Source organism: Amblyomma maculatum, chromosome 6 (assembly GCF_055883805.1).
Source record: "Amblyomma maculatum isolate TAMU_Amacu chromosome 6, ASM5588380v1, whole genome shotgun sequence".
NCBI classification, from domain to species: domain Eukaryota; kingdom Metazoa; phylum Arthropoda; class Arachnida; order Ixodida; family Ixodidae; genus Amblyomma; species Amblyomma maculatum.
Window position 1 is genome coordinate 63,122,241 of NC_139349.1, and position 25,979 is coordinate 63,148,219.

Consider the following 25,979-nt stretch of genomic DNA (forward strand, 5'->3'; position numbering starts at 1 on the left):
AGTACCTTTGCACGGGCTCTGCGGTGCTATGTCAACTACATCGCGAGTAGAATCCCTTCTGAGCTTGTCGGTCTTGTCCCACTCGACTACAGGGTTCTACTCTGCCACAGTGCTTTGGTCTTTTAGCCTTACTGCAGTGCCACGAGAAGCTGTACGCGTGTACAGGATCCGTGTGTCTAGCTAGAAGGCACAGCCCGCTGCCTTGGAATATAAAGCTGTTCTGGTTACAAGAGGGTTGCGGCTGGGTCAAGCGAGCTGTGTTCTTCAAGGCTTTACTGTAGTTGACTGCAGAGCTAAGTGATGGGTGTACAGGAATTTTTGCTGTTTAAGCGTACATGCATGGTAGCACACAAAATGTAAACAAATTTTTCAGTGGGCCCTATGACAGTGGGTTTGGTAAGCTTGCGTGCAATGCTGTTTGCCTTGCTTGATGCTGTAACTAACTTCAATAGCAGCACCCTGCATGGATGTCCTGAGGCAAGCTGGCATAATGCCACTCTACACCTCAAGAACTTCAGTTGCCAAAGACCACAAACACATATAGAAGGCCCTGCACCAATCAAATGATAAAACAAGCAAGAAATACTAGCACTGACAGTTGAAATAAACCTGCATATCAAGGAGCCCTCAACTTTGAACCATGGTTCAGTTCGTCTTAGAGCACTAGCTCCAGGGCTTCCACCTAGCTGAAAAGCCGTAGTCTGTCGATCAGTTTGTGCGGTCCCTCTAGTGACATGGTGGTGCGAGCACAGAAAGCCCGGCATCTCATATACTCTGCTGCCGGAGCGACTGCACAACGTGCTGGTACACATCGCATTGAGCCCACTAAGCTGAATCAATGAAAAGGCCAGAGCCAAATGAGCTAGTGAAACACCCGAGCAACGAGAGGAGCGTCTCGCTAAACTTCAATGACAAAATGCTCAAAAGCGGCTTCTAGCCGCCAGTGCCAGCAGCATAGGCTTAACCTTAGCTATACTCCAGCCAATTTTTTTCTCGAAACATAATTCTATTTAACTTTGCACTAAGAGACTTTTTCGTGTATGACTGAATCAACATTGTGGTATTAACTTTTGTGGACCCATTTTCCACATTACATGGATGAAAAAAACAGACATAAGATTAATGCAAAAGCTTTCATATTGCAGCTGTTTTAATTGAACTTAGTTGATGTGGTTATGGCTCAGGTTAGTTTTAACTTTTTGTTTTCATCATTATGTCCTTCTAATGTTCACATTATATGTTAAGCTGAACAGATTGCAATGATATCAGTTTGGCATTCCGTGGCTACTTAAGGGGTCAAAGTGCTGCTCTATCCTGCTGAAAACTGGCTGCCTTAATGTTCTACCATTAAATTTAGTGGAACACAGGAATGATGGCAGTGCGCCGGTGGTAAAGGTGTAATGTATCTTGCATGACCTTAATGCAAATAAAAGTTTTTAAGCCTAGAGAAGCGTAGGTCATAATTGTCCACAATTTAATCTAAAACAAGTCACAAGAGATTGGAGGGAATTGTGAAAAAAAAAAAAAATAAATTCTCTGCATGACATAGCACCCCCTCCCAGCCTGTTGAATTGCCAATCCAGAGAGAAACGAGAGCAGCAAGTGAAGCAGTGAGCCATTGGGAAACTTGTGGCTATAAAGAACTGCTCAAGTTCTAATGTTTCTGCTGTGAAATCAGGCAGGTGCTTCACTGTCGAGCTCCTTTGTCAACAACAAGCATGTCAAGCCTACATCAGACACGAGCATACTAGAAGCATCATAGTGTGGTGCATCGAAGGTTCCAGTCACGAGAAACTTTCTCAAGGATGTTGGACAGCCATACAGGGCCTACGACTAATATGCTTAAAACCCCAGCATCGCTGAAGCAAACACGTGAGGAGGCCATTACAGAAGGCAGTGAAAAAGCTGAAGGATGAAAAGGCTACCCTTGAGTGCAGTCTATCCTCCCTGAAGGCACTACTGATGAATGCTCGGAAATTTAGCAGCACAGATAAAGGATCAGAAACAATATGCAAAAGACAGCAGAAATGTGCTCATTGATGTGAACTCCAAAATATTAGCGGTGCTTGAGCACATCAAAGTGTTAGACTACACGTTTAAATCAGGTCAAAGTAGACAAAAGCTTTGGGTGAATTTCATTTAGTTACATAAGTTACATAGTGAACAAGCAAGCATGCATATATTCTCTGTAAAATTATGTAATCCTAAGTGCAGACATTTTGTTTTGGCCTTATACCTTAGGGTGTTCTAAAGCAACAAAGAAAAAAGGACACGATTCTGTCCTCCAAAATATTGTTTCTAATTTAGAACAGCAGAGAAAGTATTATCCTTTCTGCACCTTGTGCTCATAGCATAGGTGCCTTGCCATCATTTTATATTCAATAGCCTTAACTCTTGCAACTGCCTCGAGGCACCTACTCATATTGCACGTGCTAACTAAACAAAAACAGTTGTTCGAACCCAAGTATCTTGTGGGACGTAATATGAAACCTCCTAGGCACTGTCACAGCTGATCACTTGAACTGCAGGTTGCTTTTACCAACTTCCGTGTGCAATGGGTTAAAATACACCGCTATTGTATTGCCCTCTTGAGGTGAACTTAGCACTCCAGTCTAATGCACTAAAATACACCGCTATTGTATTGCCCTCTTGAGGTGAACTTAGCACTCCAAAGTCTAATGCACTACTACCAAGGACCCCACACTGATTTTGCCAATATTTGCCTGCAGCTTTGCCTTGAACTACTAGCCTTGAACCGAAAGCAAAATTGAACGTTATATGCTTCAGCATGCACTTCGCATTTGGCCAATTTAGCTAAATGTGCTGAAACTTATTTTTTAGGGTGGAACACCATTCACAAGACATTGCAACATGGCCAAATAGCTTACAGCAAGGTACAGAGTCGATCACACTTGTCTAGAGCGCTTGGACAATGTACTGTGTGAAAGTAAAGTGAAATTATAAAGCAAGTTCTGACTGAATATACCTGCACCCCAGCCCAGCAGTCAGGTCGTGCAAGCCGCGCAGATACCTCAACAAAGCAGCTCCGCTATGATATCACTTTGTTTGCTCCATAGCGTATCCCTCGAGCTCTCTAGACAAGTGTGACCGACTCTGTACTCCACCTCCAGAGCTGAAAGTGTTGCTGTCTACCTAGAGTCACTGATTCGTGGAAATGCCAGAACTGGAAGTGATGGCAATCAAACTGACATCCGATTCCGATGAGGTCAGGGAGATAAGGTCACTTTCGATAATGATGCGAACTTGAAATATGGCCCCTGGATGACTTGCCAGGGTGAATGGCTGGTTCGATCCACAGATTCATACACATGGAAAAAAGCAAGAACACTCATTCCCAGGCAGCACACACAAATGGCCCAATACTATGTTGGCAGTGTCCGGCCAATATAGGACCGGTGCACTTGTCAATACAGTGCCAACACCGGGCTGATTATGCCGTCCGGGTTAAAGCAAAGACAACCGTGGTCATGTACGCACTTTATTCCTTGCAAAGCAAGTTTTGCAACACATCTTTAAAATGAAAAAGTGGCTACGAATGGCACAGAAAATGCTTTCTTGCCATGCTGCACTTTGTAATCTGAAGGTCAAAGCCTGGATGAATGGCATTGCCAGGATTCCCGTGCCTAGACTGGTATTTACAGCCGCACACCCAACATTAAAAAAAATTTACAAGCATCTTCAACACTAGCGCAAATCCCATTTTGTCAAAAGAGGAGCGAACAGAGTTGAAACCACACACCTGCCGTAAACCTACTTTAATCCTCTCGACAAATTTTAGTAGCCTCTCCAGCAATAACAAGGCAGCCAGAGGACTTCATTCCGTAGCAAAATCCAAGCAAGCAAGGTTTATTAGTGTATATGACAGCAACATGAGCTGCAACCAAAAGCGATGTCAATTTTGTGAGCTCTCAACAATACAAGCATTATACAGCACTACTGTCTAGAATAAATTAAAAAAGCACTTTTTACAAAACTGGGTATTTCTTTTCAGGGAACCTGATAGGGTTGCATGAAACACGAAGCACAAGCCATTGATACTGGTAGCAAACTGCCAGTTATTTCATGCAGCCATTACAGGGTTCCCCACTCTGTCATGCACTCACAGATCTAAACGTTTCAAGCATTCATGCATAGCATCACATCATACTAAAGAAAGAAAAGGTGCCAACAGTCCCATATGTATCAAAATAAATATTCACACAAACTAAAAAAAATTCACGCATATAAAAAATGCGGGTAACAAGACTGCATTTGAGGTCAAAGTGTGCAATAGTAACATCAACTCTGCGGAATGTAAAGAGGCGCAGGGGACAAGCTTAAAGAAAATTCACAAGCACTCTGAACAATTCACGGAGGGTAAATTTAAGTGTCCTTGAGCACCGTTTCCTTTTTTTTATTATTATTATTTTTTTTTTTTGCACTTTCAAGCTGAGCTCAGGTCTTTGTTTTCACAGCCTAAGAAGGAGCTGAACAGACAAGACGTATCAGAGCCTGCAACAGACCGTTCCATGTGGAAACAACGGTGAAAGAAATTGCTGTGGTCAACATATTGCAGTTTCAAGAAATCAAATTTTCTGTGCACGACACAGAACATGGCACACAAGGACTACAAAACCGGATTCGTTTTTGTTGCTCATCATACACTGATCACGCAACTGTGCCTAGAGCAGGTTTCTCAAGCATCTGAGCGAGGCAGATGGGCATCTGTTCTCACCACGACGAATTCCAAAAACAAAAGTACTGTGCCACAAACTTTGTAGAGACCTCTGCGGTTGTGCTGGGAGTCCTGCCTCAAGACTACCTCTTACTTTGAGTAATGTGATAAAAATTAGAACAGACGGCTCAATTTTAAGTTTGTTCGCAGCAGTTCGGTGCACACAGAAAAGTTGATGCAGGGCTTTTCTAGTTTGTGGCCGATTTCACAAGAACGTAATTCATTACAAACTAAATGCGAAGAATAGCGAAAGGTCGAAAATGAATTCCACTGCTTGCAGCGATATCTCATTCCCATCCCACACGTTTATTTTACAATCATTACGCATCATTACAATAGTTACGCATAGTCACCAAGTTCATGCACACCACGTCTTGTCCACAGTCACTGTACTCAGAAACAACATTTTCTGGAAATGAAGTTAAAGATACAGCAGTAGACAGTGTCATTTGAATAGTTCAGTCATAAGACTGCTGCCCAGCACAACAGCACAGCTTTTTCAAAGGTTTAGCTGGCTTTCAAGCTTCATGTAACCAGGTGTACCCAAAGAGTTTTTTTTGACAGTTTAACATCTAAAATGTGCAGTTATGCTAGAAATATGCCTTAAATAATGAAAGTTACCAGCATACTATACCTGAAGATAAAACTATAAAATGCAATGGGGGACTGCACTCCACTGCATAGAATGAAAACATTTTTAAAACCCTATAGCTTTGGCAGCATTGCCAAGGAAAGTTGACACAGAGTATTAAATTGTGCCCCAGTATTGCTCAACAGCCACAAGACTATTGTATACTATTATACATGTATTCATACTCTTCATTAATCTCACGGCCTTTACCCAACAAACACAGCACAGAGATGACAGCGATTGTGGAAGTTTTGGCATAGAAGGTACGTTTTGAAAGCTCATGAACACAGGAAGCTACATTGCTCATCCGTAAGTATTTTCCGAGTACCAACCGATACTTGAAATGAAACTTCCCTGCATTGAAGAAACAGCACAGTGAATGTTTATCCGGACATGCATAGCCACAAATGGATATGTGCCAACTTAAAAGACAATCTCTGGAAGGTTTATCCACAGACTTTAGGGAAGTATTTTTACCACGTCTGCTGTTACACTAGCTACTACAAAAACGGGGGAAAAAAAGTAATAAAATGAAACTGTAAAGCTTGGAGGGAAGGCACCAAACTGTAGCACAGCACATAGCTTTGTAGCATTCATATATACCTGTTTCATGTGTCTCTCACATATGCCCAAATTTCACAATTCAGAAACATGGTCAGTACCTCAATTCCTGGAAATAAAACATTGCTTTTAGCAGTGCAACAAGTTAGCTTGTTGTAATACATTAACATGTCATGTTTCTAGATTTTCGTGAGAAGGAATCCTTATTCTATGCTTAAAATAAAAATAATAAATCTGCATGAGAACAGTAATTTTGAGAGAGAATAGCTTCTAGATTATAAGAAATGATGAAGCACATTTTGAGCACCTATCCTGAAGAATTATAGTCTGCTCTGAGTAAACCACACTAGCAAACAAATCACAATTCTTAACATGTGCTTCCTGACACAAGCACCCGGCACACAAATTCCAGTATACACTTAAACTATTGCAAAAATTTGACGAAATGAGATGGCAAGCATAGCAGCTTCGCCTCTATGTGCAGGACTTTCTTTTCAAGCCAGCAGCAGTACATTTTATAAGTAACCCTGTGCACATGTGTACTGAAAATGCAAGAAAAAAAAAAGAGAAATGCAACATGGTGGATTACTATATATATGCATAAACGCATAATACAGAGCTGTATATCACCTCCCACAAAACAGGAAAAGAAAAAAAAAAAAAGCTAACTTCTGCATGTCATAGAAAGCCTTTACACTTCACCTTTCAGTCACTTCCAAAGCAAATGTGAGATGGTGTATGGTTGTTCCGGCATTTCAAGACATGAGAGCATCGGCCACAGATGTCACTTATGTTCACTCGTGACTACATTAGTGCAGTCAGTTGCCCTTCTCCTGAGGGACAAAAATGGCAACGTCCTCGTCCCGAGCGACAGCCTGCGACTGCTGCTGCTGCCGTGCCTGCCGCTTGGCTTCCATGAGACGCTTGCGCGCCTCCAGCCGCGATTTCGCCGCTTCTTCAGCTTTTTCAGATCTTTTGGGGCTTGCTGGCACAGACCGAGAGGCGACTTTTCTGGTCGGTCTCGGCATAGACACTTTTGTGCTCTCCTGAAATAAAACAAGGCAACAGCTGAAGAAAATCTGCACTTCGTGATGCTATAACAAGAGGTGGACTACCTATAAATTTAAGAGATTCTATGCCCATGGGGCAGGGGAACCACTTACAATCAAAACCAAAGCAAGCACTGCCAATAATGTGTTATGTTAAATTTTATGGCACATAAGCAAGTGAAAATGTGATTTTGTCGAAAAAGGAAAAATGGATGTTAAAAAATGCTAGGGGGCACTTTGGACCATTAAAGTGCGATGATGCGAAAGCCTTTATAGTGCGGTGGTCCAGACTATGGAACCTCTTTTATTTCTTATTTCACATTCTTCACAAGTAGGCTTATAGTGTTACATTAGTAAAGTTATGTGTAAGATGTGCGCTCGATTTACATTCTTCTAATATAGCTCTTATGAGTCTTTCTTGGTTATTCCACATGCACTGCCATTTATCCCTTTGTTTATCATGTATTAACTTCATGCATTCCTTATGTGGCATGTTTACTTTCTCAACAGTTATGTTGAGAGCTTGTGTAGCGCACGTCTGCTCTCTCAGACTGGGAGACTTGGGACTCAACAGAATATTATGCTACGTCCATGTATTTTGATCGTTTTTATATCATGTATTATGTCACCAATTCGTGAGATGGCAGCATTTCTGAAATTTAAAGCTGTGAGTATGCTCAGCAAATCCATGTAGATAAAACCGTTCCCAGTGCCCTCTTTCATTATTTCTACAGCTACCAGGACAGCATAACATTCAGCTGTAAGTATTGATGCGCACTGAGGAATTACAGTAGTTCAGCTTGAGTTTCCGAGCTCCTGTAGCACGTTCTGTAGCATCAGCAGTAAGATTTACTCGTGACCAATCAGCAGCAGCATTGAATGTCAGCTAATGCGAACAAATAAATGCCAGTAGCAAGTAGAAGAACTGCACTGTCACTTTTCTTCTTCCATTAGAAAGCCGGCAAATATGACTGATGAGCCCAGTATATTACCATGGCAATGCTGGAGTGCAGTCTGAAGTCCCAAAACTGGCTGTACAATGACAACCATTATTACCTTGCACATACACACGCATGTATTTCTGCAAATCTGCATAATACACTCCATTTCAAGGCCTTTCTACCATGCGAAGAGCATTGACAACATCAGCTGGCCTGACTAAAACTTATAATCAAACTAGAAAGGCGGGAGAGGATGTAGAAAACGTCTGAATTATGCGGAGTTAAAATTAATTGAAGCCTTTTAAAACATTTCATGTCAACAAAACGAAGGCAGTTAAGGAAAGTTTAATCGAGGGCAGCATAGAACTGCGGACACTCACCGTCTTTTCTGGTTCCACCCAGTTGTTTGCCTTGAGCACATTAAGCTCCTCAAACAAGGCATTCACATTTTCAACTTGTAACATTACCATATCCCAAAAGCCAGCCAAATCCGATCCAGTGGTTGGAAAAGGATCACCAAGATTTTGTTCCTGAAGAAAGGAGAAAAAAAAAAAAAAAGAAAAAAAAAAAGAAAAAACCAGCCCCATGATGTCAAATGCACCAAGGAGTTTGTAGAAAACCTTAAATACAGGTAGTTAGCAATCGCATCACTAAACGCGGAGTAGGAAATAGGGGATTCCGGTCCATCCTGATGTCAACACTAAACTAACAAAGTACTTGCAGTGTAAAACTTAACATGACAACGCTCTGCCACATCGTGTCTGACATCATGGCAGAGATTTGAGTGCGGCTCCTCTGCTGTATAGTGAAACATGTCTGCATCGCGTCAGTGGATATCATTAAGATGGGTACAGCATTCTTAGAGTGCCATGCAGTTCCTAAGGCGAAAAATAATTGCAAGCCATAAAGCGCATTGAAAGCACTGCACAGCAGGCAATGTTAAGTATGGGAATCACTTGCTGTTAGCTGAACTGATATTTGCAACTGGACATATTTCGGCCACAAATAAGGATGAACATGTATGAACATGAAACGTGGATGAACATAGACCACATAGTCTTCCCTTACATCCTTTCCAGTGAGAAGGGCTTGCATGCATTATGTGGGGTAATACAAAAACGGCAGAAAATTCACTTTAGTAAACCAAATAAGTATTGAAATGTGCTCATTAATCAAGAGCACCTAACAAGATAATATGGCCCAAGGCACTGGGTGTGGTTGCATGCATCTTTCTTGGTCATAAAGAAGTCATTACTCATTGGCACTTATGTAAGCGTAGCCGCACGGCTGCTAAGGAAAGCTAGCTGTACAGCTCGCAGAAACCTCATTGTTAAAGAAAAATTCAACCCGTCCTGGGGCTTGAACCCAGGACCACTGCACCATTTGTCCAGGGCAGTCGCTCTAGCTTCTGAGCTACCAAGGAAGGCTAGCAGATGGTAGGGCAAAAGAGCAAATTGATCAATAACTAAGTGAGATTTGTGTTAGTCCAACACAGATGGCTATGCTTGTGTGGATGCCGACGAGTAATCACTCCTTTATTACAAATCGATTTTCAACCCCTAAAATTTGGGCCATCATTTTTTATCAATGCAGTGTTGTTACTAAGAGTAAAAATTGGCCAGCATGGCACATTCACAGAAAAAGCAGAAAACGTACCACACATTCGAACAAAGCTGCAATCTAGCTTCCTTGCAAGGATAGCCTTTCTAGCCGACAACACCCTCAGTTTGCTGAATGTCCGACAGTGTGGAAAGCCTAACATTGGCATTGCGAGCAAAAAAACCACAAGCATGCCTCTGATAGGGAGGCACTGATTGGTCGACAGGTTGAGTGATGTCACAAGACTACATGCAACGACCGAGTTGGCATGAGATGAAACCCGAACCCGGGACACTTAAATCCTTGGACATGCTATCCCTAGCCCACACAGGCATGTTTGTAGGCCTCGATTAAAACAGGACTGAATGTTTATTCTGCACAATCTCACATAATATGGTAGTTTATGACTGCATGCTAATGAGCTTGTGTAACATAACAGAAGAACAAATTAAGCAAAGTGCATGTAAGCAAATGAGTATTAGCAAAGGAAGCCGCAGATTAACAATGCAGTGTCATATTAAGGCGTAGCTTAAGTTTCAGCCCGAATATTTCGAGTATAAATATAGCAATAAGTGGGAAACGGGCAGATCGAAGTTAGTGCTTTTTAATTTATGCGCTGCTGCTTCTTTTAGCTCCTACTTATTTGCACATGCGTGGATCTTGAATTCCAGCTTGAAAAATCTCACAGCAAAGAATGTACGTAGGAACTCTCACAATGTTTTTAAGGCAGAGTTCTCTGAACTGCTTGAATTTCTTGTTGATAAGCAGGTTGGCCTTGCCAATGGCTGCTCGTATCCGGCCCTTCATGTCCTCCGAGATGCTCGCAACGTCCAGATCCAGCTCTGCCTCTCTGATGCGGGACTCGAGGGCCTGCTGAGTGCTCAGTGTAGTGTCCAAGAATGCATGACCCTCTCGTGCTGGCAAGTCGGATGACGAAAGAGCCTTGACCGAGACGGGGGACAGGAGTGACTGCGGCTGCAGCCCCGTCACCGGTCGATATGGCAACTCCACGGCTTTGTCCACTGTTCAAAAGAACGACAATACCATGCCTTTTCATATGGTGGCACATGCTACATTTAAAACAGCACTGTAGACCTCTTCACTGAAGCCTCCATTTTATACCTCGGCACGTTGTTAGGCTTGGTTTTGTTGGGTTTACGTGGTTTAAAGTCCCAAAGTGACTCAGGCTATGAGAGACTCCGTAGTGGAGGGCTCCAAAATTTTCGATCACTTGGGGTGCTTTAACGGGCATAGACATCACACAGCCTAGCTTTTCGCCTCCATTGAAAAGCAGCCACCAAGGCTGGAATTCAATCCCGCATCCTTGGGCACAGTAGCCGAGCACCCTAACCACTGCGCCATCTTGGCGGAGTATGTTGTTAGGGTTTGTCTGTTAAGACTGAAGCTGCCATTGCAGTGTGCACAGTACCAGGAACCCTTTATTCTTATTACATAATTAGTACTGTAAAGTATTAGTATTAGTAGATTTTAGAGTATTAGTACTGTAAAGGGTAATCCTGCAATTCTGCCATTTAGGTGTCTATGTGCTGTGTGATGTCGGCGCACATTAAAGATGCCCAGGTGGTTAAAATTACTCCGGAGCCGTCCACTACGGTACCCCTTTCTCTCTTTCAGCTTTCAATCCCACCTTCCTCCCTTCCCTCGCAGTGCAGTTCAGGTGTCCACAGAACAAGTGTGACGGATACTGCGCCTTTCATTTCCTGTGAAACAATTATTATTGTTTGTTTATTAATCTTTTATTTACCAACCCCGAGCTGAATTCATCATGGGTACTCGTACCAATAATGCAATGATTTCACACTCGTCCGGCCCGTTGTTACTCTACTTCCACTACCAAAGCCAAATCAGTCACCAATTGCATTGGTTGCCATTTCAGTACTGCAGGGTGGTAGATGTTTGCAGAAAAAAAAAATGCACTTCACATCTTTAGCATGCTTTTTAAGCCTGACAGCACTCATTACATAGAGGCGTCAAACATGAGGAAGTCCAGTTGCAGCTCGAGAAAAGAGCTGCTTTTTTAAGCAGTTCCGATAGCAGTGCTTTTGGCGATCTAAAATTTGTTCCTGAGTGTGTCTGTGACGTGCATGCACTGGGGAAAAACTGATAGCCGAGAGTAATGCCATGCACTAAGGAAAAGCCGCCCTAAAGAGCAGCTGTTTCTTTTTCCATTTTTCTGCGTAAATTCCAATCAGAAAGCAATGAAGTAATGTATTTTCAGAATAATTGAATCCCAACACTGAGGAATCACATGAAACTTTTCGGTCAGCTAAATATGCAGCTTGCAGTGCCTTTGTAACAATGCTTGAACATGGTAATCACGGCTGGAATACCTACCTACATAAGCAACAAATTTCGATGCCTAAATCCCGACGCAGTACAGACACGCTAGCATTTTAGTGGACATTTTCCATAGGAGCCCGAGCTATTTGGCATTTGCCAAGGCACGGTGAAAATTTACAATAAATATACAATGAACGTGAGGAACAGTATGCAGCTATCAGAACGAATTCTCTTCAGCTTTTGTTGATCTCACTTCACATGCACATCAAACGACATCTTTATGTAAACATGGGATGCATAGACCAGACTCTAAAGGATGTCATTCTTTTTTGCTGTGTGCAGATGGGCGGTCGAACTATTTACATGTTTATGTGATAATGTTAAAGGCCCCTTTCTCTAGAAAATCTGGCATGGCTATGAGCGAAAAAGTGAAAGCATGATTTCGGCATGTGACAGTTGACAGGTGACATGAATGAGCACTAAATGGCCGGTGGGTTGAGTGACATCACAAAGCCATGACACAGACGAGTTGGCAGATGCTACCAGCTCAGGTTAGTCTGAGATAATAAAACCCTTAGGGACCCTTGGATCTTGATACAGACATGTTGCTCCTTGGTCACGCTGTAATGCCTGTAGGAGCTGGTAACATCGGGGTTTTATGTCTATGTCGGGGAATTTGTAGATTAGGACTGTATGCTAATGAGTATGTGTAGAAGGAGGTACCAATTTTGGCACTGCTAAGCGAGAAGCAAAGTGCATGTATACGAAAGCCAAAAGGGAGCAGTAAGATGAAAGCCATTAATGATGTCGCATCATACCCTTAAGAGCAGAGTTAAAGAGTGCCCAATGTCATCAGTCAGGCCATGATGATCATGTCACCGGTGTATCAAACCAATGCTGGCTCTTTGCTGTTTTCGTGCTTTTTCTGCCTTCCATTCCATTATTTATGTAAAACAGTCATGAACTACTCATGCAAAATACAGAGCGATTAATTTTATCAGGCTCATTTCCTTCAAATGAGTTTCAAGCTGCACGTAATGAGCTACTTTGCAATAGAATTTTCCTTGTTCATAGCATAAAAGTAAAATGTGTGGCTAGTTCCCACAGGTGCTTGATAGTGGCAATATTCATTTCTTAAAAACCTGCTTTTGGTGAAATACACGATATCCCTGAAAAGCCAAACAAAAACAAAATCCCACATTAATGCGACTGCATGGCCTATAAGCAGAATTTCAAACTCTGGATTCAAGGGTCCTAGATAGTTAGATTGCAATCTCGCTCTCTCAGCCCAAAGGCAAAGCCAGAGTTGGCAGCTCCTGCCAATATCAGCTGTGCTGTGGCCTCGTGACATCACATACCCTATAACCGGTCAGTGAACGGCCGTGTAACTTGCCAAGCAGTACCTGCCAGAGATTTCTCGCTCACAACATCGACAGCAGCAGATTTTCTGATGAACGCTACCTTTGATGCTATCGCATTAAAACAGAAACCAATGTGACATGTTGCGCAATAGTTACCTTCATCAATAGCAGCAGTCAGCTCGTGGTTTCCGTTAAGCTTCAATACACCCCCACCATTCACCACTTGGTAGTTCCGAGATTCTTCCAAAATTTCTTCTTTCAGAGCACTGCTGTCACCCCTGTCCACTTCAATGATGTGTAACGGTCCTGAGAAAGCAGGCCGCTTCTCAGGAGAGGCTAGCGAGCGCCCCCCTACAACAAAACCTGGCAAGTTCTCAGCTGGTGATGCGGACACTTCTGACAAGCGAAGGTGTTCTTTGAAGTCCCGTGTCAAGTGTCGAAACACAGGTGGACTTTTGGAGCGGCCGCGAACAACTTGCGCGGGGCATGAGGGGCTGCGCTTCGACAAGGCACTCTCCAGTTTGAGTGGACTTTTGGCGGTGCGCGTGCGCGACCGTGCCACCCTCTCAGCTGCTTCCGTCCCGTACAGTGCAGCGATACGCTGCTGCACCAGTGACGTGCAGGCCCCTGCAGTTGCCTCCTGTGGAGGAGGACCATGGTGGCGGCCATTTGGGAGCTCACGGCCACCGCCGGCCCTTGCTTCCAAGATGGGCTCCACCTTGAGCCGGCTGCTAGGACTGGTAGCAAGTGGGGCTGAAGAACGAGGGCTGATGCGGGCAGGACTGCTGTCACGGCTGCGGCAGAACTGGCTGTAGCTCGTATAGCCGTTGACGGCACAGCTGATCCCCAGGTAGGATGGCCGATGCTCTGCAACCTTTGTGGACAATGGCTCTAGTGTATTCCCACCGATGTTCCAGCAACCGTTGGACAACTGGGCAATGTTACCGTCCAGAGTTCTGTGGATGCAAGTTGAGGCAGTTATGTTAAGACACATTCATAACCGATGAGCCCATTTTGTCAAGAAGCTCACACCTTGGCACGTTTTCTGCTCCACTTCTTTGCAAGTTTCTAAAGGCACGCAGATAACAAATAGATGTGCATCAAACACTGTTTTCCCACATTAAATAGCATCTCAATTTGATTTTTTATTTTTATTTGAAAAAATTTAACATCTCAAGGCGACTTGGGGTACGAGGGCCGCTGTAGTGGAGGGCTTCAGAACTGCTACCACATGAAGGTGTTCAATGCGCACTGACATAGCACACACAGTACATAGGCGCCTTGCCTTTTGCCTCCATTGAAAAATGGCTGCCGCTGCCGGGATCTGACTCTGCATTGTTGGGTTCAGCAGTTGACTGCCATTAACCACTGAGCCACTGTAGTGGGGAGGCATTTCAGTTTCACCCATAAGATTTGACTAATCCTATCGATGCCCACTAGCTACCACACTATACACGATTTTGTTGAATGTCATTTTTACGCCGCAAATAGATTAATTGGCCTATTACAAAGATTATGAACTTCATTATGGCTCTGCACGCGTGTGCTGGAAATATTTTTCGAGTTAATGGTTTTTCAGTACCACAGCAAACCACTCCTACACACACATTAAGGGCCAAGCATACACAAAACAAAGCACTGAAATATTACAAGGAAAGCAAGGTGACACGCATGCCACAAATGCCAATACAGGGCAACGAAAAAAGGAAAAAGTGCGGGTGTAAAGTTTAAGCTGCACGTGATGCTGAATATGCATGAAAGAACTGACAGCAGGGTCTACTGTGAGCATGCAGTGCAAGGTACCTATGCAAAAACTAGTGTTCTTCAAACATAACTATAGCTCACGTTAACAACACAATATATTACTTGAAGGCACCAAATATTTCCACTGCTAACATCAGCCACAGCATTGTCTACCAGCACAGAAAAATAATACATCCCAAAAATGGCATGCCATGCGTACCAATCACTTGATAACCTCACAGCTATAAAGAAAAACAGCTTATGCTGGAATGCTTACAAGGAAGCACGGCGTAACAAAAACTATAAAACGCAGAGTCACAGTTACCGTGGAAGAACTAAGCAGGGCGATCCATGAGTATGGAAGATCCCCAGAACGAAACACTGAAAAGCTGGCACTTCACTGCCACACAAGCATATTTCTGACCCCGAGGATCAACACCAGCACACAATATCTCAACACCCTTTCAAACACTGCATGCAGGATTCGATATGTAGCACAAGGAGATGGGCAGAACATGTGTGCTACAGATCCCTCGGTACAACACATCTGTACCACAGGACAGGCCCCAGGAAGGTGCAGGCACAAGCATGCAGAGATTAAACAAGATCCGCGTTTACACAAAATCGCAAAACAGTGCAGGCAAGGTGCCAAAGTTGACAGTGAGAAAAAAGAATAGCACAAATATCAAATGACACGGATCTGTGCAACTGACACTTTTCAGCTGGATCTAACTTCCATAACTCAAATGCACAAGATTCGAAAAAAATTAAATGTCTTAATGAACCCTCGATACACTTCCTGCATAGCATGTCAACTCAGTCCCTAAAAGGATTTTTACAGCTGACATTCTTTTCGTAGTTTTTCCCACCCTGGTGCACAGGCAACTGATACAATGTGTACAACGAAAACAGCTCAACACAAAGCTACAGCATGCCTGTAAAGATATGGTACAGCAGTTCCCAAATGAACAGCTCAAGATCGTCATGCTACAGAACACAACACTAGGACACAGTAGTTTTACACTGCAGCCTAGCTTCAGATGATCAAAGGGCCTATCCAGCATCTCAAGCTGTGCCACATCAACACAAAAAATGTGCACTCTGCTCTTGCTCACTAGTGACACTACCGATGTGACAACTATTTTTCGGTGTACAAGAACCGCTTATTTTTTAAATTTTGGTACTGCATCCTATACAGCGGTGCGTCATGACTTTTTTTTTTTCTCATTTTTCTCAAATGTTCAAAGGTGAATTTCATCTTGAAACAGCGGCGGCAACGACCTTCATGATTATACATAACCTATGGTTGTCTCACAGGCTCTAAGCGCTAGTAATATGAAATGCCAAAGATGGCGACACTCACTCTCCTGGCCTGCCCACACTGTCAAGACAAGCAGATTCACTTTTCAAGTTGTCGTTTGCAACTTTGTTTTGTATGTGCTGCATGTGTATTTTAAACTTCCTGTGTGTACTGCGTTGGGCATCAAAGCACGACGATGATCAAAGCAATTCTGAGAGCGAGAAGGATGTTTCTGCAGCACAGTTGGCAGAAACTGGTCAAAATTTTGGCATTTCGTCAAAAGATGAAGCCTTCGAAAGCTTTGAGTGAAAATAAAACGTGGGTGCTCTGCCTATGTGTTTTTTTTTTGGGTCGCGAGTGCTTCCTGTCTTTATCATTTCGTTCCATGTCAGGAGCGTTCTCACAGGCATGGAGCATTTAGAGATGGCCGTGCAAGCATGTGTGGTCAAATTGTTATATTTTAACTGGATAAAATGTGCGCCCTAACTGGGTAAAAAGGTGCGTATTACATACCAACTTTTTTGCCGAAAGCCTCTAAATATGGAGGTGTATGTTATACACTGGAAAAATATGGTACATTTAATTCACAAGAACTTTACCAATCTTCTTAATCGTAAGGGGCAGGAGCATCCTGACTGAACTGAATCCAACAAACTTCCTTATTATAGTAAAAACAGAAGAAAGAATATGTTTAAAGGCCTCTTTATCCCCCAAATTTTCCACAGATTGGGAACAAAACATGGCCAAAGTTAAAGGCGAAAATGCAGCACATGTTACCTGCAGCAACAAAGACCAATGTGGCACTGGTGTACAGCTAGCTGTCAGGTATGATAAGCTTGACAATGTATTATAAGAAAAACCACACCATCATCTCCACAGGCTATCTGCACCTGATTCAGCCCCAACGTTAACCAAAGGAGACTGCAGTGCAATTTGTCTGCAAGGGACGCACTTCGAAGGAGGTAGCAGTGGGGGAAAGTGGTGCAAGGTGCATTCGTGCGGTGCTGTGAGTAAAGGTGAGGGGGAGCAAGTGAGGAGCAGGCCACTCAAAAGCCTCACACGTGCCAACAAAACCCCCACCCACACGTGCTGTCGCCCAAGGGATAGGTGCTGACTAACCCTCGCACTGGCAAGGAGCTCTCACGGGTGGACACGACCATGCTGCGCAGAGTGATCTCTGATGCCTCCTTGGCCATGGGTCGTGCCGAGGCTGACGACTCGCTCGCATCCACGTCCAGAGAGCAGGCGCCAATGGATTCGGCCGAAGGCACCCGCACGCTCAGCCGCTCCATGGCGGGCTCCCACTCAAGCCCCTGCAGGCGCAGTGACTGTGGAGGCTGGGCCCGCCTGCTGGCCATCCCGGACACAGCTTGTGGTCAGAATGCATACGCATGACACTTCACCTAAGACTATCACAAGCCGCAGCACAGCAATAACGTCTTCAATGTGGACATGACATACACATAAAAACCAACAGGTTACACCACTCATGGATGTCTCACGCTACCAGCAGGGTGCTAGTGAACAAACACTTATGCAGTCACAACAGAGTACCCAACTGTTGCACTTACTACGGCACTAACTGATGCGGCCAAGCAAGCAGAGACCACACTAATGAGACTGTTGTGGGCAGCACAAAGAAGCCTTGTATATACCACAACCAAGCCAAGCAGCTCTCTAGCAAAAGCTTGCATGATAGAAAATTGTGATTTCGCAATAAACAACTGATCAAGCACATCCACAGAACTTCACCAATGCTCAGAGATCATCATTAACACTGCTTTTAATAAAAGGTGCTCAAATGGATGCCACAGAAGCCTGTGCTGTGAAAGCTCAATCTCCCAGTCATGCTGCTACTGCTCAACACTGTTAACTGCATCTTTCTAGGATTTAAAAGAGCCCTGAACACCCTGTAAGCACAGTAAATGAACTCAATAAATTGCTAGATGCATCGCCACAAACACACGAGGCAAGTAAATCAATTTCACAGGCAGCGAGTCAACAATCATGCCTGAAATCTGCGAGACCTTTCCGGCAAATTTTCCGAAACTTGTCAGAAGAAGCGGTTATCATTCAGATTCTCTCGTCAAGCAGAAGCTGGGGCTATGCTCAGTCTCATCACAGCAGCGTGCTGGGACCTCCATGGCCCAAAGAAGTCCCGCATATGTCGACAGCTTAGCGGTATAGGGCTGAGTGGGGAGGAGTACTGGCTTTTGAGCATGCTAAGAGTGACAAGAGAAAGAAGAAAGGTGTGAGGATGCCGAAATTCAAATATTGGCTGCAGATAATACAGCCTACAGCATTCATTAGAAAATTCTTGTTGAAAATCATGACAAGGACACCAGACATATCAACTTTTTGCAGGGCCCTTTCAAGCAGGAAAATATACCTAGTACCTTAAACACGATCTTACACTGAGTTCTTATTCCGCGCAGCAGGACACCAGCAGAAGTCTATAGCAGTACAACACTCTACATATGAAAGAAAGCTTAATTTTGTCCACTGAGCATTCTGACAGGCCTGATTCCAGGATTTTCATTTGTTTTTGTGTCATACAGAGATGAAAGTAAAAACATTTTGTAATCTGCAATCTCCAACTATGAAACAAAAACTGAGGTTGAAGTGGGGGCTGTGCTCTGGCTGGTGACTACAACCTAATGGTAATACTAATTTTATTTCCTTTAAAATGAAAAAGCAACTGAACAGTACTCCCGCACAGCCTCAAGCGTCTGAAGAGGGATGCTGAAGATGGACCAAAGTAAAAGCTTCCTTCTAACTTATGTGGTACACAGTTCATGGCCAAGGTTGGGACATGGCCATACCCATTAACTTTCACAACTTAATTAGTAACCTTAAATGGTTACCATTTCTGTGCTCATAAAGGTATGCAATTCCCCCCCATACTGTACAACAACAATTCTTCCTCTGGTGAAATGAAAATGCTTTGCTTAAAAGCTGCATGCAAGAGAAAACTATCTTTTAACCCTAGTAGTAACTACGATTACTGCTTTCATGCGGTAATTACTAAACTGCTCTTCAGCAAATGCAGCCAAGCTACTTGATTAAGTGCTGCTTTTTTTGCCAGTCTAACAGCGTCCAGTGAAGTAAAATTGTCAGCGTAAAACCCGCCAAGCTGAAGGTCTATGATTAAATATTATGCAATTTCACAACTAAGCTAAGCCTGAAAGGCATTCCAAAACAAAAGCTGTTACAGTATGCTACAAAACACTGAAGTTTATATAACATGCAAGTGAAAGGGTAGGTGAAACTATACTTGTATGCTCAGAAAGGAACAGCTGCATCAGAGTTGTGCAGGCCTATTCCGTGGTCGGCAAAAGGTGCGCTACATAAAATGAACTACCCAAGAGCAAAGCAGATCCAGCACAATATATTAAGTTTCTACAAAGGCACTGAACATTACCAGGCACACTATAACTGCACAAGTATAGAACAACTTTATCAAAAATGAGCAGAGTTCCCATTTCTAGAAGATAGCCCCACATGCAGTATGCTGGACTCTTACAGAGAACGCTGATGCCAGGAATGCAAGCAGAACCTGAAGACAGCAGGAGTACATGAAGGCAGAACAGACTTATAGGTGGCCACAGAAGCTTTTCCAACTAGGAGCACAGAAAAAGTTTTCTGCAGCCTCAGTAAGATAAGTGTTGGGGCAGTTGCTTACAGCATCTGTCCATTACTAGGTGTACAGACACAGCAACAATAGTACAGAGAATGCTATGGATATGGTGATTAAACTCCTCACATGTTACAAAGTGTAGAATAGATGCCGTTCAATACAAATGATAAAAAAAAAATGCAGTTAGTGCAGTCAGTCGTAGCCACAAGATGCATTTATACTTTCTTCACTGAATGCATGAGAAAGTTCCAAGTGCCAAAGCGTGGCCCATATGATTTTGTGCATGTATATTTGTATGCTGACTATGCTCCAAGAGGCTCTGCAGCTACCTGAACATACACATTCAGCACAAACACTTTCCATGTAACATTTAAACCTCACTAGCCTTAAAAAGTAATGCATGTACAACAGAATTCACAATGGCTAACAACGGCTACATAAGCTCTGTTCTATAAAGTACAGGCTGCACGCCACCCTTGGCCAGCTTGGACAGCATTATTTGAACAGTCATAAGATGGCTCTTTTGTGTCACAGCTAGACACAAAATGCTAAACAGACAAGGTCGAGAAAGTCTCTGGTGTCATTTCATCGTAGTCCCTGCCTGGAAAGCAATGAAACAGCAGCAGCTAGATGGGATGTTGAGAACTTAAGAGACTCAGCCAATGGCACTGTGAAATAAATCCCAACTATAACACATGCTAAAAAAGAATGAAAAATTTGAAGGCAGTGAACGTGACACACATCCAACCCCGATCCACCTCTAAAACTGGGTTAAGCACAGTATGAAACTAGTAAGTTATCCAAGAGATTAACCAACCACCTTTATAACTATGTGTTTCAATCATGATTATGGCAAGAAAAAAAAAAAGAAAAAAGAAAGGAAAGCTGGACCCATGTTCAGTGGGTATCAAGGAATGGAGTGCTCTATGTCATGAGAGCTCTAGCAGTCAAACGATACCGTCAGATTATTGAGCTACAATGAAAAAAAAAAAAAGGAAAACACTGGGTAGGTAGGTGAAAACAGCAGTTCCAAACTATGGTATAGAAACTTGCACTGGCAATGACAATAAAAAGCTTCTCTTATGATGCAGGAAAAAATTAACAACCATGGGTTTTCTGTGAGACTGTATAATCAGTTCTAGGGGCACTTTGACAAGCCATGAGAGAAACACAATGACTTTTCATGCAATGCAGAGACCACTTGCCAGCGGCAACATGTTTTGCTCATTTGGAAACAGAAAAACAATCTTGCTGCACACATGGAGAACGAAATAATCCACAAGCTTATCCCCGAGACTATAAGAGAAGTGAAACTGACCACAGTTGCTAATGAGCTTTAATGAACCACTGCACTAAACATGGATTAGCATACTTTCCACACAAGGAAGCAGAAGCTGCTCAATCAATATATGAATCATTGTTGCCACTACTAGTGCTGAGGCTTTTACTGCTATTGTTTTTTTTTTTTTGTTTTCCTTTCTCCCCATGAAAATGAGGAAACTCCAATCTTGGGTTTCACTGCATGCAAAACATGGAGACTAGAATTATAATCTAGAGGCTGTCCACTTTGGTGCGTGTTGCAGGACATAAACATGATGGAATTTTAGCAGTTCTGACAAAGAACTATGAAACCAGTGATGATGGCACCTCTAAAACATGCTGCCCATCATAAAATTCCTTTAGATGAACAAGACATGTTTTCTATCAAAAGAAATCTAGTGCACGTGCTTGCAACGTTTTTGCATCGACACATTCCCTACACTTATTATAGCTTTGGAAAACATTCATTCAACCCCTATAACACAAATACAGGTTCTAGCAGTTCATGCATTATGTTCTGTCATGGCAAATTGATCACTTATTGTATCAGGAAGGAGTAAGTGATGTAAGTGCAAAGTATACCAAATATTCTCATATTAGGTTTTTTTTTTTTAACTACACAGAACTGTTGTCAGCAATTTTTTTTTCCTCCCTTGGATTTACAAGGTTATGTGGAATATGTCAATATTTTCAGACTTCACATTCACACAATTTGGCAGCAAACTGCAAAAACAGCTAGATAAGGCATGTATGAACATGACAAGAGGTATATATAAGGGTCTCGCACCTTTTCTCTGGAATCCCTGTATGTAGGAGTGTGCCAGAACCAGCACTTAAGCTGTGTGGAATGGCAAATGGCTGTTCAATCGCATCCTCCTGCAAAAGAACAATAAATGTAACTGGTCGTGTCACAGCTGGTATCCAAAGCCTGTCTGCACAATTCTCAATTCATGCCAAGTTTGCTCTGAAGGAGTACAAGAAGGAAGACTAAGCGATTCGAAATCTCGAAAGTAACATTTTTCAACGGTGTGAGGCTGGCAGTGTAAAGAAAGTCCTGGCCTCTCAATATACTTGCAGCATGTAATCCTCAAATAAGTGCACCAGTTTCAATACTAGTAGGAAAATGCCACAAACATCGCACTTATTCCATCAAGGCTGAACAAAATACCAATGCTGACCTCATGTCGTTGCGCAGAACAAAAATGATTACATGCTATGATTAAATGCTAGAAATACGTTAACAATCCTAGCTCTCAATTACACCTAATATGCTGATAGACATCTGTCAATGGAAATCTAAGCGTAGCTGACGTCTTTGCAGTTTGTTAGCATTTTAAAATGCACTCAGTTGAACCATTTAACCCTTTGACTATTTTTGCCGTAAGAGTACTGCGCTAAACGCATAGCGTTTAAAAAAAATTCGACACTGAGGGTGAGCTTTTTTTCCAGAATATTCAACAGTCGAAGGGTTAAGAGCGCTCCTCCGTTTTATTTGATAAAATAATTTTCTTCTCTGGCCCATAGATCAAGTGGACTGAAAATCTGCTTTTAAGCATAAAACTCACTTGAATAGACTCAGTATTTACTAACAAAATAATATCAGGAACAGTCAGAGAGGGCATGCATACTGAGATTTTGAATACATGCTGTATGCATGCTGAATTTATGCAAGAACATCATGAGTATAAACTAATGCAACAGTCTCCAATAACAAGCTTTATTTCAACACACAAGCCACAAAGTGAAAACAAAAGGTTAAATCTGATAACCATGTACAGTGCAACTTCAGTAAGCCACAAAATGTCCCTTGTCAGCCAGAAATATTCCACCAAACAAGGTCCCAAGATGCTCACATCCTTGCAGATGAATAATATACGCATAATAACACCGTTATAGCAATAAACTTGTCACCAATGGGGTTTCTAAAGCAACGATACAAGGTGCTTTAATTTCTTGACAATTTGCACAACTACTTTGCTTAAACAACCGAAGCAGTGAAATTCACTTGCGAACTAACACAGGCAAGGCGTTGTCAGGACAAAGTAGACAAGGTAGAAAATTATATTTTCAGCAAATCAGTGATCGTTCACCAATATTTCTTGAGGGGAGAATTGGCATGCCCAGAGACGATGCTTGCTCAACTGAAGGCATACAGCATGCTAATGGGGACAGTCACCCTCTATAAACGAGAACCAGACATCCAAAGTGCAGGAGCATGTGAAAAAAATACAACCGTGCAGGGTATGAACAAACTTGTCATGAAGAGGCATGGCTGGGGGAAGGCTGGTTCCACTGCCTTTGCTGCAGGCATGCCAGTACCTGCTCAATGGTGACTGCTTCCAAAAGCACCGTTGGAACTGTCCCTGGAGGGTTCACCACTACTGTCGGCATTAACGAGCCAATGCTGTGGCGAGCAGCAGCACAAGATGCAGAGGGACGCTGGCAAACTCGCACTGGAACCTTGCACAGCTTCGAGGACACCTTCAAGCCTTGCAGTCGTTCCTGACTTTGACAGCCACGTGCTTTGGTGTTCACACCATGATTTTTCATAAAATGTCTTTGCACATCATGATGCAAAGGTCCAAACACACTGGGTTTCCCGGCCTTGACCCAGGCATTGAGGGATGACTGGCTTCCAGTTCCCGACAAACTGTGGCGCCCAGTCAAGCTTCCTGTCTGAGAAGCCATGTACTGTTCCTTGCCTTGCAGCGCAAGTTCCAGTGACTGATCACTGTCAGCCATGTACTCTTGGTCCACATCACGGCCTTCTATGTCCTTCTGTGAAAACTCAACCACTATCCAAGGTTTTGACTTTGGGCTTTTATGAAAGCGGGGAGACAGTTTCTTAAAAAAACTTGACAGGCTGAGGCTGTTCGACTTTTTTGGGCTGGGAAATGATGCAATGTTCGATGAAGTCGATGGTAATGTTGACGATTTTTCAACACTGTGGATCCCTTTGGGTGAAGAGGGTGCACTGAGTGACAGTTCTTTGAGCGTAGTCGCGCACGACGCGTACGACTGCCTCGAGTCGGAACGCAAGCTAGTCTGCGAAGACATGAGATGGATGGCCTGAGCGTAGCTCTCGCTGCGATAGTGTTCGAAATGAGCGAACACCTCAAGGTCTTCAAAAATGTTGTAGGGCTTGGGACCAGTAGGAGCGGCAGTTTGGTGCCTTTCACTTTCCGCCAGCTGAGGACAGCTCATCATCCGGCGCTTGGCAAACAGCGTCCCGACAAAGCACCGTTCATATAGTCAATGTAGCCCGTCGACAGTCCGAAATGATTGTCAAAAAATAAGATAAAGCCCGTTGGAGATGCTCACACCTTTAAGATGCTGTTAAACCAATTTTTAGTTTTTTTCTCTTGTTTGTGTCATGACGACCCCGTCGCCGAGTGAACCGCGCATACGGCAGTCTCACGACAATCATGTTTAAGCGAGGCGACGCAGGAACTAGGAATCGCCGCCGTGATGTTCACGGATTGTATTGAGCGCGCCTCGGACCGGTCTTGCGTAGTCCGGTAGCATAAAGACGTGAGAAAATATAATTCAAAAAGAAACATTTAGAGCAACTGCACTGGCTCGAGAAACAGAGACTATTGATACATGCAGCCCGCTCGCGCTGCGTGGGAAAGGAGTTGGCAGCACACGGGCAAAGCAGTCAGTGCCCAGTTAGTAAAGGAAAACCAGAGTACACATGAGGAACTTAAGCGCGCACCGGATCAACCTGGAAATTTATGTTTCCTGTACATAAGATGAGCGAATGGCGGACTAAAAGGCGATATAAAATGACATTTTAGCGATATTATGGAACTGCGTTTACTGCTACTAGCCACACAAAACACCAGCGCCGAAACAAGAAGCCACACACACGCCCAGTGTGGTATTTAGGTCTGAGTCAACATAAGCACCAGACATAACGGCGTGAAATCCTCAGTTCCTACCCGCCCGCACGCCAGGCCCTTTTGTAATTAAAAATGCAGGCGCGGCGCCGCATCAGCAAACATGGACAGCGGGACGGCCCAAATTTCGGATACTCACAAATGCAGGTCCATCGAAACGCTTTTTCTCCGCAGAACTCCACATGCATGCCCGATGCCGATCGAGTTGGGGGTTCACAGTGGTGTCAAGTGTGAAGTGTTGAATTGCTGGTTACAGCACGGAGAGATGCATCATCAACGACGACGGCTCACTGCGCGGTGCGTTTGCCATAAGCCCAGCCGCCCAGCCCGGTTGCGAGTGCGAGGCACGCGGCGTGCGGGAGGGCATGGCGAGGGTGACTGACCGGAAGTGATGAAGCATAGATTTCCCACAGCCGCCCGCAGGCGGCGCCACCGCTCTTCGGCGCGCTAGGCGCTTGCGTCGGGGCGCAGTGAAGCAGACAGCATAAGGACCACTTTGCTTCTTTTTCGTGCTGTTGACGGGGCGGCACGTTTTATCAGACAGGTTGCAATCTGAGAAGGTGTTGCTGGGATGGACATAAACGAGAGAGGCTGCGAATTTAAAGGTGCGTGACAATGTCAAGAACCCTTTCACACTGGCAGATACCGACAGGTTAGCTGCGCGTCGAAGCCTGCACAGCTTTCCGATAAGATACAACGCATGTCTGAATGATGACATTGTCGTGATGATAAAGAAAATATAATAAAATGCAGAAAATTGTGTTTTTCATTGTTGCAAGAAAAAAAAGGCCCTACATGGAGAAGCTGTAGGGTAGGCCAGGAACAAGCTGGTGCTCATTTCGTTATGCCACGCATATATATGGCACATTAATTTCTGGCAAAATGATTGATGTGATATGTTC

At 43.6% G+C, this 25,979-nt stretch overlaps 1 protein-coding gene across 2 annotated transcripts; it reads right to left on the reverse strand.

The window, feature by feature from the left end:
- Positions 1 to 3,483: 3,483 nt before the first annotated feature.
- LOC146185882 (uncharacterized) lies at positions 3,484 to 25,473 on the reverse strand. Of its 2 annotated transcripts, none has more exons than XM_084606821.1 (7): positions 25,217 to 25,473; positions 21,966 to 22,054; positions 17,341 to 17,568; positions 13,335 to 14,134; positions 10,231 to 10,538; positions 8,298 to 8,447; positions 3,484 to 6,973 (listed from the first exon to the last, which is right to left on the reverse strand). In XM_084606821.1, the coding sequence occupies exons 1-7, from the start codon at positions 25,259 to 25,261 to the stop codon at positions 6,746 to 6,748; spliced, it is 1,848 nt and encodes a 615-aa protein (XP_084462947.1). In that variant the 5' UTR covers positions 25,262 to 25,473; the 3' UTR covers positions 3,484 to 6,745. The 2 variants fall into 2 exon arrangements, with proteins under 2 accessions (XP_084462947.1, XP_084462948.1); XM_084606822.1 differs by lacking the exon at positions 25,217 to 25,473 and adding an exon at positions 23,498 to 24,400.
- Positions 25,474 to 25,979: the final 506 nt, after the last annotated feature.